The sequence below is a fragment of the Urocitellus parryii genome, chromosome 2 (assembly GCF_045843805.1).
Source record: "Urocitellus parryii isolate mUroPar1 chromosome 2, mUroPar1.hap1, whole genome shotgun sequence".
Classification (NCBI taxonomy): Eukaryota; Metazoa; Chordata; class Mammalia; order Rodentia; family Sciuridae; genus Urocitellus; species Urocitellus parryii.
Genome location: NC_135532.1, coordinates 139,299,884 through 139,315,827, shown reverse-complemented (window position 1 = coordinate 139,315,827; position 15,944 = coordinate 139,299,884). Strand labels below are relative to the sequence as shown.

The window sequence follows — 15,944 nt, the reverse complement described above, 5'->3', positions numbered from 1 at the left end:
CGACATTTTTGGCGGAAACACGGCTACTTAATTATGCGAAAACATGGCTGCGGCCAGGTTAGCCATTATTTGTAGAAGAGTCCCAGCTGCGCTGAAGGTTTGCGGGTCGTTAATAACTCCAAAGGCCCCCGCTAGCACAGGGTAAGTGATGTGAGGAATAGATTTGTCCATTGTTCCAACTTTTGCTTTTGTTTGGTTGCCCAGATGCCGAGAACAGATCAGGGAGCGAAAGGCTGTCTAGACTTTCGTGAGGAGTGGGACCTGGGGAGGAGAAGCTCACCTCTGACATTTCCCTTTTTCTCTCATTTTATCGCTGCCTGCCGTGGACCAGATAGTAATGGTGCTTGTAGATATGATGAGTTTGTTAAAGTAAATCTAGAGGTACAGAAGCATTCTCTTGGGGCAGGTTCGTTGGGAAAAAACTTAACTGAAGGGCTTTTTGCTATGGGCATTGAATGCTGTGTCAGCTTTGGATGTATAAAGAAGAAGGGGTCTTTTCATGTTAAGATTCTGTCACAATGAGATCCCTCGGCAAATATTAAATAATGAAACTAGCCAAATGAATGGAGAGTCACCCTACAAGGTTGAGAAAGGAACGTCCCTTATCTAAGGGTGGAAAAACTACTTGTCTTCTGGATAGACCAATCTTTTTTTTTACTTTAGAGTGTCCAGTTTCCTCACTTTTATTAACATTTGGGTTTAAGCAGTTGAATTTTATAGAGTATATTAGTTTTTGTTTTTTAAGGAAACAATGCATTTGTTGTTGAATGCACAGTTGAGCATCTGTTATGTGCTGCTGTTAATATTTACACGAACCTCAGAAATAAGTAATTTTTGTGAAATTTTGTAGAGATTCAAAAACTGACGTGATTTGGGTGGCAAATTTGGATCAATTATCTCTTCTTCATTCTTTTTCCTTAAAAACGAAACAAAATTTTAGTATTGTGCATTATTATGAAATGAATATTGTTTACAGACACTTGGGAAAATGAAGTAAAGCATTATGAAGAAGAAAATAAAAACCAACTACAGTTCTGCTACTCAGAGATTAGCAGATTTGCATCTATTGTTTTTAACTTTGCATAGATATGCATTTGTATGATTTTAAAATAAAGTTAGGATCATATTTATGTATACACAGTTTTGTTTACTACCATTGTTTTCCCTATTTTTTTTTCTTAAAACAAATCAAACCAACAGAAAAGTCGTTGGAGTACTACAAACAATAACCATATACTTACTCTTCACCTTTGTTAATAACATTTTGTCACTTTTTTTTTACTCTATATATGCTCTTTTTATTCTGAACGATTTGACATATGTCATACTTCAGATATCATGGTACTTTGGCATATATCCTCTAAGAAACAAACACTGCATTACCACAATGATCACAGGAAATATAGTAATGTATTGTCATTATTGTACTACTGTTATCTATAATAACAACTGTTATTATGGTCCAAATTTAAATTGTCCAAATTAATTTTTTAAATTTTTTTATTTAGGATCCAAAGAAAGATCATTTATAGCATAAATTGCCATGTGCTTTAAGTCTTCTTTGATTTAAAACATTTTCTTTTTTTCCTCTTTCATACTGATATTTTTGATGGTTAGCTTTTTTAGACTAATTTATCTAATTGTTTTCTCATGAGTAGATCCAAGTTAAGTATTTATTCTTAGTAGAAAAACAACACTTGAGATACTAGTTTCTTTTTAAATTATATTCCCAGCTCATTAAATATTCTTTTTAAATTACTAATAGTTTATCATGCAGATGCACAATAATTTTTTAACCATTCTACACATTTGCATATTTCATATCCATGTTTTAATATCATATATAATACTTTATTTGTCTTTAGTCTATTTTATTTTTTCTAGTATTGGAGATGGAACCCAGGGCTTTATGTGAACTAAGCAAGTGCTTTTCCACTGAGCTAAACCCCCTGCACATATTCTAGTAGACATTTTAATTTGTAAATTCCCATGTATGGTCATTTATTTAGTTAATATTGCTAAAAGAATCACTGAGTTAAAGGAGGAAGAACTTTGAATCCTTGATACATGTTCCAAAGTCACCCTTTAAAATGTTTTTATTTACTGAAAGACTCACTCACCACAAAGGAGAAAAGACCTAAAAATGTTACCTTAACATAAAATTGTTTAAATATATTATCTCTGAAATTCTTGGGTAGGAACTTGTATAATGCAGTATCAAAAATACTTTCTGAAGTATCTTAAAAGTTTACTGCTTATGGTGCTGAATTCCCAGATAGGTTTTTGTTTGTTTGTTTGTTTTGTTTTTAAAGAGAGAGAGAAGAGAGAGAACTTTTTAAAAAATATTTATTTTTCAGTTTTCGGTGAACAAAACATCTTTATTTTCTTTTTATGTGGTGCTGGGGATCGAACCCAGTGCCTCACACATGCCAGGCGAGCGCGTTACTGCTTGAGCCATAACCCCAGCCCCCAGATAGGTTTTTTAACATTGTAGTGTGGAAAAGATTCATTTTATTGCTTATAAAATCCAAATATTGAAAAACTTTAATCATCTGTTTTTATTTGTTATGTTGCAGGTTTTCTCTTAGTTTGTTACCTAAGAATGTACCAAATGTCACATCCTTTTACCAGTGTAAATTCCTTCATACCACATTGTCAAGGAAAGGACTGGAAGAATTTTTTGATGATCCAAAGAATTGGGGAGAAGAAAAAGTAAAATCTGGTGAGATATTTGGATTGGTCAATATTAAATGTATTTATTGAACCCTCTATTATTCTAGAATTATTTATCCAGTTTAAGAATTAGTTAGATGTTTCCTTTCATTTCCTTTGGACTGTCTACCAGAGAAAATTAAAAGGTCATCAAAATAATACAGTTAATTATTCCTTAGTAGGTTAGCAAAAGGTTTAGAAAAGGAGTAGATTCGAAGTATTAATTAAGTGAAGTTTTTTGTTTTTGTTTTTATGGACGTGGAGGAGGGGCTTTGTGTTTTATTTACTTTTAGTGCAAATTGTATTTCCATATTTGGCAACACTAAATTCCCGATGCCTCTGCAAATGAAATATGATCAACAGACAAAAGTTTACAAATCATCTTCCTCTCTGTTAACTCAGTCTCTAACATCGGATTTTACATTGAAAAATCTTCATCCCACAAGAGTGTGAACACTGGACAGCTGACATTTGCCCAGAAGCTATGACACATGCAGTGCCTTCTCCAGCATTTCAAGCTAAACTAATATGACTGCTTTCTCACATTGTGTACCAGAGATTGCTGGCTAATATGCAACCGTCAATTAAGATTTTCTACTTTGAGGACACTTCCTTGTTTTTCTGTTAATTTAAGTGAAGTTTAAGGCTTATTTTAGACTCCATTTTTTAGTAATAATAAAAAATTAATTTGAATTACATACAATGTTTTAATATTAGGGTCCAAAAATACATTTGATACTGGTGCCTAAAACTTTCTGAGGCCAGACATGGTGGTGCAAGTCTGTAATCCCAGCAACATGGGAGACTGAGACAGGAGGATCACAAGTTTAAGGCTAGCCTCAGCTTAGTGAGGCCCTAAGCAACTCAGTGAGACCCTGTCTTAAAATAAATAAGTAAATGAAACTGGCAATACCCAAAACAAACAAATAAATAAATAAAATGAAATTTCTGAATGCTATTGCCAGTGATATTACTGTTATTTTCCTATTGCTGTCTAATAATGGTATGTAACAATGTTATTGTGTATTTTACAGTAAGGAAACAGGTTTAGAGAGATAAGCAATTTGCCAAGGACATAGCTAGAAATATTATTTCATGTTATAAATTTGTCATTTTAATAGGAGCTGCATGGACTTGTCAGCAGTTAAGGAACAAAAGTAATGAAGATTTACATAAACTTTGGTAAGTACACTAATGTCTTGGTGTTTGAAACAGTTACAGTATAACAGTGGGATATATCTATCTGATGTAAGAAATTGAGTAGTGATTTGTCTTACAGTACTCTGAATGACATATATGATATATAAGATCATGGGAGATTTTATAAATGTGACAGAGAGTAGATTATATGAAGACAGGTCTCAAATAGTTGGGGTTTTAAAAATTTTACTGTAACTGCTACCAGTCATGAAGACAGGTCTCAAATAGTTGGGGTTTTAAAAATTTTACTGTAACTGCTACCAGTCATACTAATACCTTCATAATAGCATTTTCAGTAAACTAATAAAATGAAATGGGAAATAGTTCATCACATTTAGACTTCTCTTCTTTCCACTACCTTTTTTTTTTTTTTTTTTTTTTTAATAGTAATGGTCTGGCTTCTTTAGCCTATTTGCTTGGGGTTTGGTGCTAGAGGGAGCATTTAACTGGGAATTTAGGTAAATTTTTCTGGCAGGTACTCCTAATGAATTTGAGAGGGTTCAGAGAATTTAAGAAAGGGTTACCCTTTAAATTGACAGTGTTTAGCCCAGAAGTGTTTTGTTTAAGCTGTAGTTGCTTTTAAAATTGGGAAATATCACATAAAAAATAAATTCCTGATTTCTTTTGATTTATCAGAAATGTGAGCTGGCAACATTGTCCCTGCATTCCTACATGACAACAACTGACTGGTCTGTGCAGCAAGAGTCCCTTCTGTCCCTTCTAGATGGAACAGTGCATACCACCATTCTTTATCCTCCGTGTTGTCCTTTCACTCAACCCACTTAATTCATAAATTTTATCTACCTAGGCACTCTAAGAGGCCTTTAAAGTGCTTATAAAAACCACTAATACTATATATTTACTATAGAAAAATAAGTGGTTTAAGCACTGTTATTGTGGTTTAGCAGTAAAGGGATAGGTAGGGCTATTTCAATATTGACTGAGGCGGACACCAAACAATCTTGTGCCTCACTTCCCCCCTATTATCTATATCCATAATATGGTGTACCCCAATTTCTGTATCTTTTTTTTTTTTTTAATTTTTTTTTATTGTTGGTCATTCAAAACATTACATAGTTCTTAATACATCATATTTCACAGTTTGATTCAAGTGGGTTATGAACTCCCAATTTTACCCCGTATACAGATTGCTGTATCACATCAGTTACCCTTCCATTGATTGACATATTGCCTTTCAAGTGTCTGATGTATTCTGCTGTCTGTCCTATTCTCTACTATCCCCCCTCCCCTCCCCTCCCCTCCCCTTGTCTCTCTCTACCCCTTCTACTGTAAATCATTTCTTCCATTTGTATTATCTTGTCTTTCTGTATCTTATTTTTAGCTCCCTCCACATTTCCTTTATTTTCTTCCAACTCTGATTTTTTTTGGCGGGGGGATTGGGAGTTACTGAGAATTAAATCCAGGGATGCTTTGCCACTAAGCTGCATCCCAAGTCCTTTTAACTTTTTATATTGAGACAAGGTCTCATTAAGTTGCTCAGGGACTTGCTAAATTTCTGAGGCTGTCCTTGAACTTGTGATCCTGCTGCCTCCGCCTTCCAAGTCACTGGGATTACAGATGTGAGTCTCAATGATGAACTGGCAGTGACTGTTTCATAAACAGATATAGTCACAAAACCTTCTCCTCATCTTAGCTCATCTGCTTCAGTACCTTTGATTTTGGTTCCTTTGCTCTCCTTTCCACCCTAACAAATCCTATCTTTTCTGTGAAGCCTTTTCCTCTTTGTTATTGCCAGAAGAGGTTTCTTATTAACAATAGAGTGTGTTTAAAAAGTATATATGGAATGGGGGAACTCTAATGAGAATAGAAGGGAGACCAATAGATTGTAGGAAAGGAACCAGGTGGACAGAGGAGAGGAGATCAAAGGAGGTACTAGAGAATGGAATTGACCAAATTATGTTTTATATATATATGTATAAATATTTATTTATAAATATTTAAATATGTATAAACATTTATACATATATATGTATAAATATGTCTCAATAATCCCACTATTATATATAACTGTAATACACCAATAAAAATTAATTAAAATACATAGAACGGGTTTTGCACACAGCTCAAGATTTGAATGTAGAAGTCACTGTGTGACCCAAAATATTTGAATGCAAAGTTAGCTATGTGACCCAGAGTATGTTTTTTTTCTCTCAAACTTAAGATACTTCATTTAGGAAGGGAGAAGAGAGGGCATAGTTATGAACCTCAAAAAGTTGTTTTGAGGCCATCGGGGTAACTTGGACCTGTAATCCCAGTGGCTCGGGAGGCTGAGATAGGAGGATGTCAAGTTCAAAGCCAGTCTCAGCAACTTATCAACTCGGTGAGACCCTGTCTCTAAATGAAATATTAAAAAGGGAGGGTGTGTGGCTCAGTGCACCCCTGGGTTCAATCCTCAGTATCAAAAAAAAAAAAAGAAGGTTGTTTTGAGAATGAAATGAAAATGAAATACTGTATATAAAATACTTAACATGCTGCCTAACTTATAACAGGTACTCAGTAAATGTTTCTTATATCCCTTTTTCCTTCTCTGTCTACTTAGACTATAGAGACTATATTTTAGGCTTTTTCTTACTCTTCCGTCATTTAACGTGGTACATGGAAGATTTTGTGAACAAATGAATAAACAAAGATATAGCTCTGTATAAAAGATTAATCACAATATTTTATGCATTGAAATTTCTAAAGGACTTTCAAGTATAGATCATTAAATTTGGTGTCAGAAATCACAATCACCATAGAACAGCATCATAGGTTTTGTGTTCCTTGATACAGGTATGTCCTACTGAAAGAAAGAAACATGCTTCTGACTCTCGAGCAGGAGGCTAAGAGGCAGAGATTGCCAATGCCAAGTCCAGAGCGGTTAGAAAAGGTAAGACTTGGGGCTGAGGATGTGGTTCAGCCGTAGAGTGCTTGCCTTGCATGTGTGACATACTAGGTTCGATCCTCAGCACCACATTAAAAAAATAAACAAAATAAAGGTATTAAAAACAAACAAAAAAAGGTAAGGCTTGTAAGAAGCTTGACAGTCAAGTGCAGGATAAAAGCTAAAAGGAGTGAGTATATAGGTCCTGTATTTCTTGTCAAATAAGACATTTTTATCTATTCTTGTTTGATTTTTAGTAAACTGACAGAGTGCAACCATCACAGCTATTGTATTTTAGAATATTTCTATCACTCTGAAAGTAAAACTCATGCCCATCTCTATTCACTCCCCAATCCTACCTGCAACCCCAACATATGGGGGGATATATATTTTTAATTCTCTTAAGAAGATACATAGGAGTGAAATTGCTGGGTCATATGGTAAACCTCTGTAACATTGTAAGAAACAGTTGAATTATATTCTGAAGCAGCTGCACAGTGTTAGACCACAGGCATGGTCTGGCCTGAGACTCTGGGTTCAATTCTCAGCACCCCAAGAAATAAAAAAATAAAGTAGCTATACCACTATACATTTCCATCTCTGGTTCAGCCACTTTCTCACTAATTAGAACAGTTTTTTAAAATGTATTTATTTTACTAGGATAAAAAACACATAACATAAAATTTGCCATCTTAACCATTACTAAGTGTACAGTTCAGTAGTGTTATATATATTCATGTGGTTGTGAAAAGATTAGTTATCTTCTTAGATTTTTGTTATCATTAAGAGAAAAATCTTTTGTATTCCTACTGTACTCCCAGGAATAATAAATTTTAGGTGTTTCTTATTTATCCTCCAAATTAGTCTATATTTGTAGAAGTGTGTCTAATTATTTTTATGTACACAAATTTGGTTATACTGCATATTACCTCCTGAAACTTGGACTTTTCACCTACCTATGGATTTCTTTCTATATCAGTATATGTAGATCTGCCTCCTTTTTTTCTGTGTTTAAAATGTGTATATTCCATGTAGAAATTTTACATTTTATTTAGTTAGATTTATAAGTTTTTTTTCCTAGATTGCTTTCAAGGTCAAATGTTATTGATTCTTCTGTCATGGAAACAGAACTTGGTTTTTTAACAATTTTAGTCTTGTGCCTAACTTTAATTAGTTTCTTTTTCCCACCTGTCCCAACCATGATTGCCACACTGACTTCAAGAGGGAAGGACATAGTATCCTTGGAAAAAATCAAAGAAAGTATGGAATAAAACCTCAGTTATTTACCCTAATTATGGAGAAGGTTTCCTGGCTTAGTGAAAATTGAGCTACATAACATTTTTGTTAACTTTATTTTGACATAATATTAGTCTTAGATAAAAGTTGCATAAACAGTACAATGAATTCTTATATGCCCTTTGCCCACTTTCCACATGTGAATATTTTACCATATTTCTGTTATCCTTCTCTACCTCCTGCACCTCTCTATACATTGTCTTAACTCTTGGAGAATAAGTTGTATATATTATGTCCCTTTAATCCATAAAAACAATATATTTCAAAAAAGCTCAACGGTGTATACAAATATACAATTTTAAATCAGGAATTTAACATTATATAATTATGTAACTTATATAATGTATAAATCTTATACAGATTTTATCAAATATCCCAACATCCTCCTTAAAATATACAACAATAAAATCCTGGATTACCCATTTTCCAGTTTTATGTCTTAGTCCTGTTTAATCTGGAGTCTCAGTCTTTCTAGTGTTCTTGTGTTTTGTGACATACTACTAAAGAAACTTATTAAACAAAAATATTAAAAAACATATATGACACTGACATTAAGCATATAGTCCAATCTCTATTTGGATTCACCTGATATTCCTCATGATAGGATTGAAGTGCTACTGGATTCTGCATAGTACATTAGATCAGGAGGGGCAGGATGTTAATTTGTTCTGTTAATGAAGATGTTAGCCTTAATAACTTGGATTAAAAAAACAATAATAACTTGGATTAGGTGGTGTCCTTTAGGTTTCTCCACTGTTTTTTCTTTGTATCTAAATAAATATCTTGTTAGGAAATGCTTTTAAGATCATGTAAATATTCTATTACTTCTCAGCTTCACTCACTAGTTTTAGTATCCATTGATGATTCTTACCTGAATCAGTTATTATTATATTTGCTAAGTAGTGGTTCTCTAATCCTGGGGCTTTCTACATTTTTCAGTTGGCTTTCTTTTATAAGGGAAGGCTTTCTCATCTTTGCATTTGTCTTTTTTCATTTATTACCATTAGTGGGGAGACATGGATCCAATTTTATTGAATGAGTTATGATCCCTTAATAACATTATCCCATATTTAATTGATGTTAATTCCTTCAAAATGGATGTTGTGTACTTATGCCAGCAAGTGGACAGAAGGCATCACAGAGAATTTGTTTGGTACTAACCTACCCCAGCCCTGGAACTGGCCACTTTACAAAAAAACCTCATTTCTTTTATATAATTGGAGAGTAAGATGTGCAGGGTAGGTGCCCTCATTGCTATATAAAATTTAAAAAGTAAAGTCACTTATGTTCATCTATATTTGCTAACTCTTCTGTGAAGGAAGTTTATATTTTATAGACTCTTGTAAGTGCATTGACAAGTAAGGATGACTTATAAATAACATTCTTTTTTTTTTTTTGGTGAAAATGTTTTTGCTAAAATAATGCTATTGTAAGAACTTTGAACTTCAGCAACAGATTATCCCTCACCCTGCAGTAATCATGTATTACAGAGGTGAACTTCAGCTCAGTAAGTCATATGTACTGTATTTTCTGAGTTAGTAGAATCCAAAATAATAAAAATTACTTAATCTAAGCTGAAAGTAACTATAGTTTTTTTCAAACTTCAAATTTATTTAGTTTTTAGTGTTTCTTAGACATACTAAGGAAACTTTGTTACTCAAAATTTAAAAATATTGGGGCTGGGGTTGTGGTTCAATGATAGAGCGCTTGCCTAGCATGTGTGAGGCACAGGGTTTGATTCTTAGCACCACATATAAACAAATAAAATAAAGGTCCATTGACAACTAAAAAAGATTTTTTTAAAAAGTTGAAAAATATTTTCTGTAAGATATAAACTGACGGGGCTGGGGTTGTGGCTCAGTGGCAGAGCGCTTGCCTAGCATGTGTGAGGCACTGGGTTCGATTCTCAGCACCACATACAAATAAATAAAATAAAAAATTTCATCAACAACTAATAAAAATAGTTAAAAAAAATCTGAGGTTTAAAAAAAAAGATATAAACTGACAGTTTGGAACTGTTTAGGAAGATAGAAGAGAAACATGAGAATTATAACTGGGACAAAATATCACATATTACAGACAAATTTTGTTTATAAAACACTATTAAATCTAGTCTTTGAATTGTGGCAGAGTAGTTTGCTATGGTTGTGCCTAAAGTAATTAAGTACACATTGAGATAAAAGACCCAGACTATGTGTGCTGCTTCTCTTTGTTGTGTCAGGACACATGTATTTTTAGACTCAGAAAACTTTTAAGGGCTACTCTCTAAATTTAATTTCTGACTATAAGTAGGAGTATAGGCTATTACTGTGACATTGCCTCATTACTTTTATATTCTCTCAGCTGACTCTCTTTGCTCTGGGAAACTTATAAGCCAGAAAAGAAGTTTCTTTGAAGTTGACTGTTTGAATGAGGAGTATCTGATACTCATTGATAAGCTTATCATTTAGGAAATGATTGGAACCTGAAATATCTCAGATTTTAGAGTGTTTGGGTTTGGGAATAATTACATAAACTTTACTTTTTGAGCATCACTAATTTAAAGTCCAAAACTTTTTGAACATTGACATGACGCTTAACGTATACTTCTGATACTCCTTCTTGACCGCTGGTATGAACATTTGAATGTTAACTCTGTGGACTTGGTAGTCATTTACTTTCATTTCATTAGATTTGAGTTTGGAGCCTCAAGCCCTACTGTAGTTTGGGCAGATTCTTTAATACAGTCAGTCAACAGCCAGATTTACTTAAGATTCCTGAAGAATCTGAGAGGTCTGTATTAGGCTCTTACCAGTGTGCTTCTTTCCCTCTCCTAAGTTTGTCTTCGTAACAGGATTTTTCTTACCCATCTTTTAGCAAAGATTTTGTAGAAATTCATATAGTTGAGAAAACATAAATTTATTCTAAGGCCTCGAGTGAAGTTGAAAATAGTGCTGTTGGCTAAATAAACAGGTTAGAAGGTAATTTGTCTGAAGGAGTAGCTTTCAATTCTTTCAAGTCTCATAGCAAACTGTGGGATTATCTTTATAATTGAATCATCCTTTTTGAGGATTTTTATAAGAAATGTGTCATTAGATTGGGTAGAGAGAAGTGATGGGAGGGGAGGGGAAGGGGGATAGGAAGGGCAGCAGAATAAAATAGACTCTAGTATTGCTGTATGTATATACATGTTTGTATAACCAATGTGATTCTGCAACCTATACACTCAGAAAAATGAGAAATTATACCCCATTTGATTCAAATGTATGATATGTCAAGATCATTGTATTCTCATGTGCAACTAATAAGAAAAAGCAACAAATATATAGGCAGTATTTGACATGTGTCGTCATGCTCAAGGGTGATACACAGCTACCCATGTAAAAATGGCACTCATTATTTAGAAATATGAACAAGTTTGGCTCTTGTGACTTTACTATCTCCCAGTATATGGGTATTTTTAAATACTTATTATTCTGCCAGTATATTATGTACATTAGAAATCACACAATAGAAATCTTAAAATGTAGATATTCTAATAGTGTCTTTTTGTATTCTGGTTAATCTTTGCAATTACTCTAGTATCAGGATATAGACTGATACTCCTTTCCCTGTAATAGCAACAGCTGCAAAGCCAACCAAAATGGTGTGAGCATATGAGGGAAACAGTGATCTGTCCAGGCTAAAATGTTTTGTAGTATAACTATAGTTAGAGTAGTATAAAGTAGTGAACTATAGTAGTGCAAAGAGTTTTGAAATAGCCTGAGTTAAATTGGGTCTCCAGAAGGAATTTATACAAGTGTATCCCACTCCAGACAAAATAATACATGGGAATCTGAGCTAAATAGATTTTTATTTAAATGAAACTTAAGTGGTATTATAGACACCTGTGTACAAAAAGGATTTTTTTTTTGAGATAGAATTTTTTTTAATATTTATTTTTTAGTTTTCGGCGGACACAACATCTTTTGTTTGTATGTGGTGCTGAGGATCGAACCTGGGTCGCACACATGGCAGGCGAGCGCGCTACCACTTGAGCCACATCCCCAGCCCCCCAAAAAGATTTTAGGAAGTACTTGACAATGGTTCCTTGATTAAAAAAAAAAAAAATCATATTTTTTTAGTTGTAGTTGGACAAATACCTTAATTTATTTATTTATATGTGCTGCTGAGGATCGAAACCAGTGCCTCACAGTACTAGGTGAGCACTCTACCGCTGAGCCACAACCCCAGACCCCCATCATAGATTTTATATATCCTTGGTCTTATATATTCTTTTTCTTTGGAATTCTGTTGGAGGTGAATGCTGAAATTGAGTCTTTTTTTCTGATTTTTTGTTAGGTGGTTGATTCAATGGATGCATTAGATAAAGTTGTCCAGGAAAGAGAAGATGCATTAAGGCTTCTTCAGACTGGTCAGGAAAAAGCTAGACCTGGTGCTTGGAGAAGAGACATCTTTGGAAGAGTCATCTGGTACATAGATTACATTGTGATCATCTAAGATGAGAATGGAGATCCCATACCTCATTTGCTGTCCACTATCTTTTAATAATATTAACTCTGATCATTTCAGAGATTTATCTTATGTAAGAAGAGGACCCAGACTTCTTTGCAACACTAGGATATGGACTGCAGGTCACTTTGATAAAACCAATAGCAGCTCAACTATCCCATTCTCATGATTGTTATGTATGTATAGGTTTTTTATAACATTGATTCTTATCTTTTGTCATGGGATCTTTTGAGAATTTTTTGAAAGCTCTGGATCCTTGATCCAGGAACATAAACATATACACATATCATTTCAAGTTATAAGATCTTGAAGCTAAATTTCAGGACACACCACTGCCCTCTCTACCCATTAAGAACCTGCAACTTAAAAATAAGTTCTGGAGGAATAAGGGTCACATAAATCAGTTTCAGTTTGCTATTGTTGCTGTCAAAATAATCCCTAGGCCAAATTATGAAAAAGTTAATGATTATGCCTCCTATTCTCTACTACATACAGAATTTTTGTCATACTTTGTGAAAGGCTCTAATAGTACACTGAGTCATAAATAATTGGCCCAGGGCAAATAAACCTGTCCTCTGGTGTGTATTTATACTTGAGTTGAAAAGCCAAAATGAAGTTTTCTTAGTAGTATTTTAAACATTGGACGGCAAAGGGGAGAAGGCATTTTGGGTGATTATTAGACCTTACTGTGCTCTTGAAACACCACCACAATATTATGCACCTACTCATTTTCTTTTTATTTATTTACTTATTTTTGTAGTTGTAGATGAACAGAATGCTTTTATTTTGTTTATTTTTATGTGGTGCTGAGGATCCAACCCAATGCCTCATGCATGCTAGGCAAGCACTCTACCACTGAGCTCCAGCCCCAGCCCTATGCACCTACTCATTTGACAAGTTGTTTTAATGGACTGCTTGGAGCCATAGGAGAGTAGCTGTGCTGTCTGTAACCATCTAATTCAACACAGAAAAGAGAACTTGTCAAAACAACTAAAAACTTAGGGACGGAAAGTAGCTCAGTGGTAGAGCACTCATCTACCATGCTTGAGGCTCTATATTCAATTCCCAGTACTGCTTTAAAACAACCAAAAAATATTTATTTTTAAACTTTTATTTGGATTAATTTATTTGACATGAATTAGGAAAAGCTGGAAAATTAGTAAAGTGAAAATATGTTAAGTATTTTCTATAAAGAAGTAACTTGTTTTATTGGCAGGCACAAGTTCAAGCAGTGGCCTATACCTTGGTACCTAAATAAAAAATACAATAGGAAACGATTCTTTGCAATGCCTTACGTGGATCATTATCTGAGGTGAGCACAAATATCTTTAATCATAATGAAACAGCATTTTTAACATCAGTTGACATATATTAAACTTTGTTTTGTTATATTATGAAAGTGTAACCTATTCATTGTGAAAAAAAAAATAGGAAGATTAATTAATAAAAGAAAATTAAAGTCATATGTAATCTTACTATCCAGAAACAGCCACTGTTAACAATACTATCAAAAGTTCTATTGCTTTTCCATCTATTTATATATAAGTAAATGGGAAAATCCAACTGTAATGTTAAAATGCAAGCTCCAAATAAATCAGTTGCACAAAATATGAGCTCATGTTATTACAAGGTTAATGAAAACAAAGACTAGGGAGAGAAGTCTGTTGCATTATGTATGAAATCATGCAAGCCTGCAGAAAGTTGATCATGTATTTTCCGTAGCAAATTCTAACGTAAGTTTATCGTTGAATAGGGAGAACATAAGACTGATATTACGATAGAGAAATGAAGTAGTCCCAAGAACCACCGCCTGATAATTAAAAATAATTTTTTCAATTTTTAAAAATGCTTTTTAAAAAATGCTTATTTAAAACACTGGATCCACATCTAAAAGCATGGTTTTATCGTTGAAAGTAATTTTTTTAGTCTTCAAAGAATGTAATCTTCAAAACATTCTTAATAGAAAAACTTTCTTTCACTCAGATGAGTTTTTGTAAATGGCCAAAATCTAATTGGATCAGACTGATGAATGGATAAAATATTTCAACAATTTAGTCTGTGTGTATATATGTATATCTATATATATGTATGTATATGTACACACACACAGACACACACACACGTATATTTTTGTCTTTACCCAGAAATGTCTCTTATTGTGTATTTTATACCAACCCTTATATACTGATCAATAAAGTATCCCATAAAAATATCAATTTCAGTAGAGGTTTGGCATCCATGAACTATCATCCTCAATTTTGATGACTCCCAAGTGGCCATACAGATCAGCAAAATTTTCCTGAGGCACAAATGCGTACTGCCCTGGAATGCTAATGTGCAGGGACAAACTCTTTAAAGGTTAAGTCTAATCAGTGTTAAGTGTCATCTTTTAGCATGATTTTATTCTGTGTGTAGGGAAGAGGATAAGGTAGGGTGAGTGCTATTTGAAAATTTGGGCATTCCTACAAGTGTCAGAATGTTTTCTAGTCATACTAGAATTGAACTTCAGGCCTAGTCTACTCCAGGCTTATAAGATCTGAACATTCTTTCCAGTCGTAAAACAGAAATGGTATTAGTGTAGGGTTATAGATGATTTTGATTTCACATTTATCTTGACTTGTATAGATTTACAGTGATTATTATAAGTTTAATAATATAAACACCAAATCAGAGACTGGCATGACGAAGGCTTTTTATATAATTGACTTGGATATGTTTTGATAGTATTAAGTAACAAAGAAATAGTTTTATATAAAATTACTGTTATGCTTTTATTATTCTAGATTGAGGCTTGAGAAACAAGCCCGCCTCAAAGCAAGAAAGCAAAGTTTAGAGAAAAAGAAAGAAAAACGTCTTCAAGAAAAGTTTCCACATCTTGCTGAAGCTCAGAAGTCAAGTTCTGTCTAAAAAGTCTGACTTGTTAATTTACTATGTGTTTTTTCTTGTATAATAGTCTATATTCAAAAGTAAATATATGTTAAGTGGTTTATAAAGAAATTGTGCTTTTGATCAAATGACCTATCAGTTGTCCTGAGGGTTAACATGGCTTGTAAATTGTCAAAGAGGTCTATCGCCTATAAGATTTTTTACAAATCCAGCATAAAGTTCAGATTAAATTAAATCCTGACATCTAAAGAGGCGTTAATATTCCCTGCTTATCTTAGAGGGTATAGAACCACCAAAGCTAAGGCAATAAGTTAGTATTTGGAATTCAGATAACCTTTTTAGTATTACTTATGAATATGAAATGAACCATATGTGGACACTATTGTTAATAAACAGTAAACACTTTCACTGAAAATAATGATTAAAAATACCTTTGGCTGGGGTTGTAGCTCAGTGGCATAGCACTTGCCTAGCA

At 33.5% G+C, this 15,944-nt stretch overlaps 1 protein-coding gene across 1 annotated transcript; it reads left to right on the top strand.

The window, feature by feature from the left end:
- The first annotated feature begins 32 nt into the window (after positions 1-32).
- Positions 33-15,874, top strand: Mrpl47 (mitochondrial ribosomal protein L47). The gene is made up of 7 exons (XM_026382882.2): positions 33-141; positions 2,577-2,722; positions 3,834-3,894; positions 6,706-6,802; positions 12,413-12,543; positions 13,800-13,895; positions 15,367-15,874. Exons 1-7 carry the CDS (start codon positions 44-46, stop codon positions 15,488-15,490), a joined length of 753 nt encoding a protein of 250 aa, XP_026238667.1. The 5' UTR covers positions 33-43; the 3' UTR covers positions 15,491-15,874.
- The last annotated feature ends 70 nt before the right edge of the window (positions 15,875-15,944 follow it).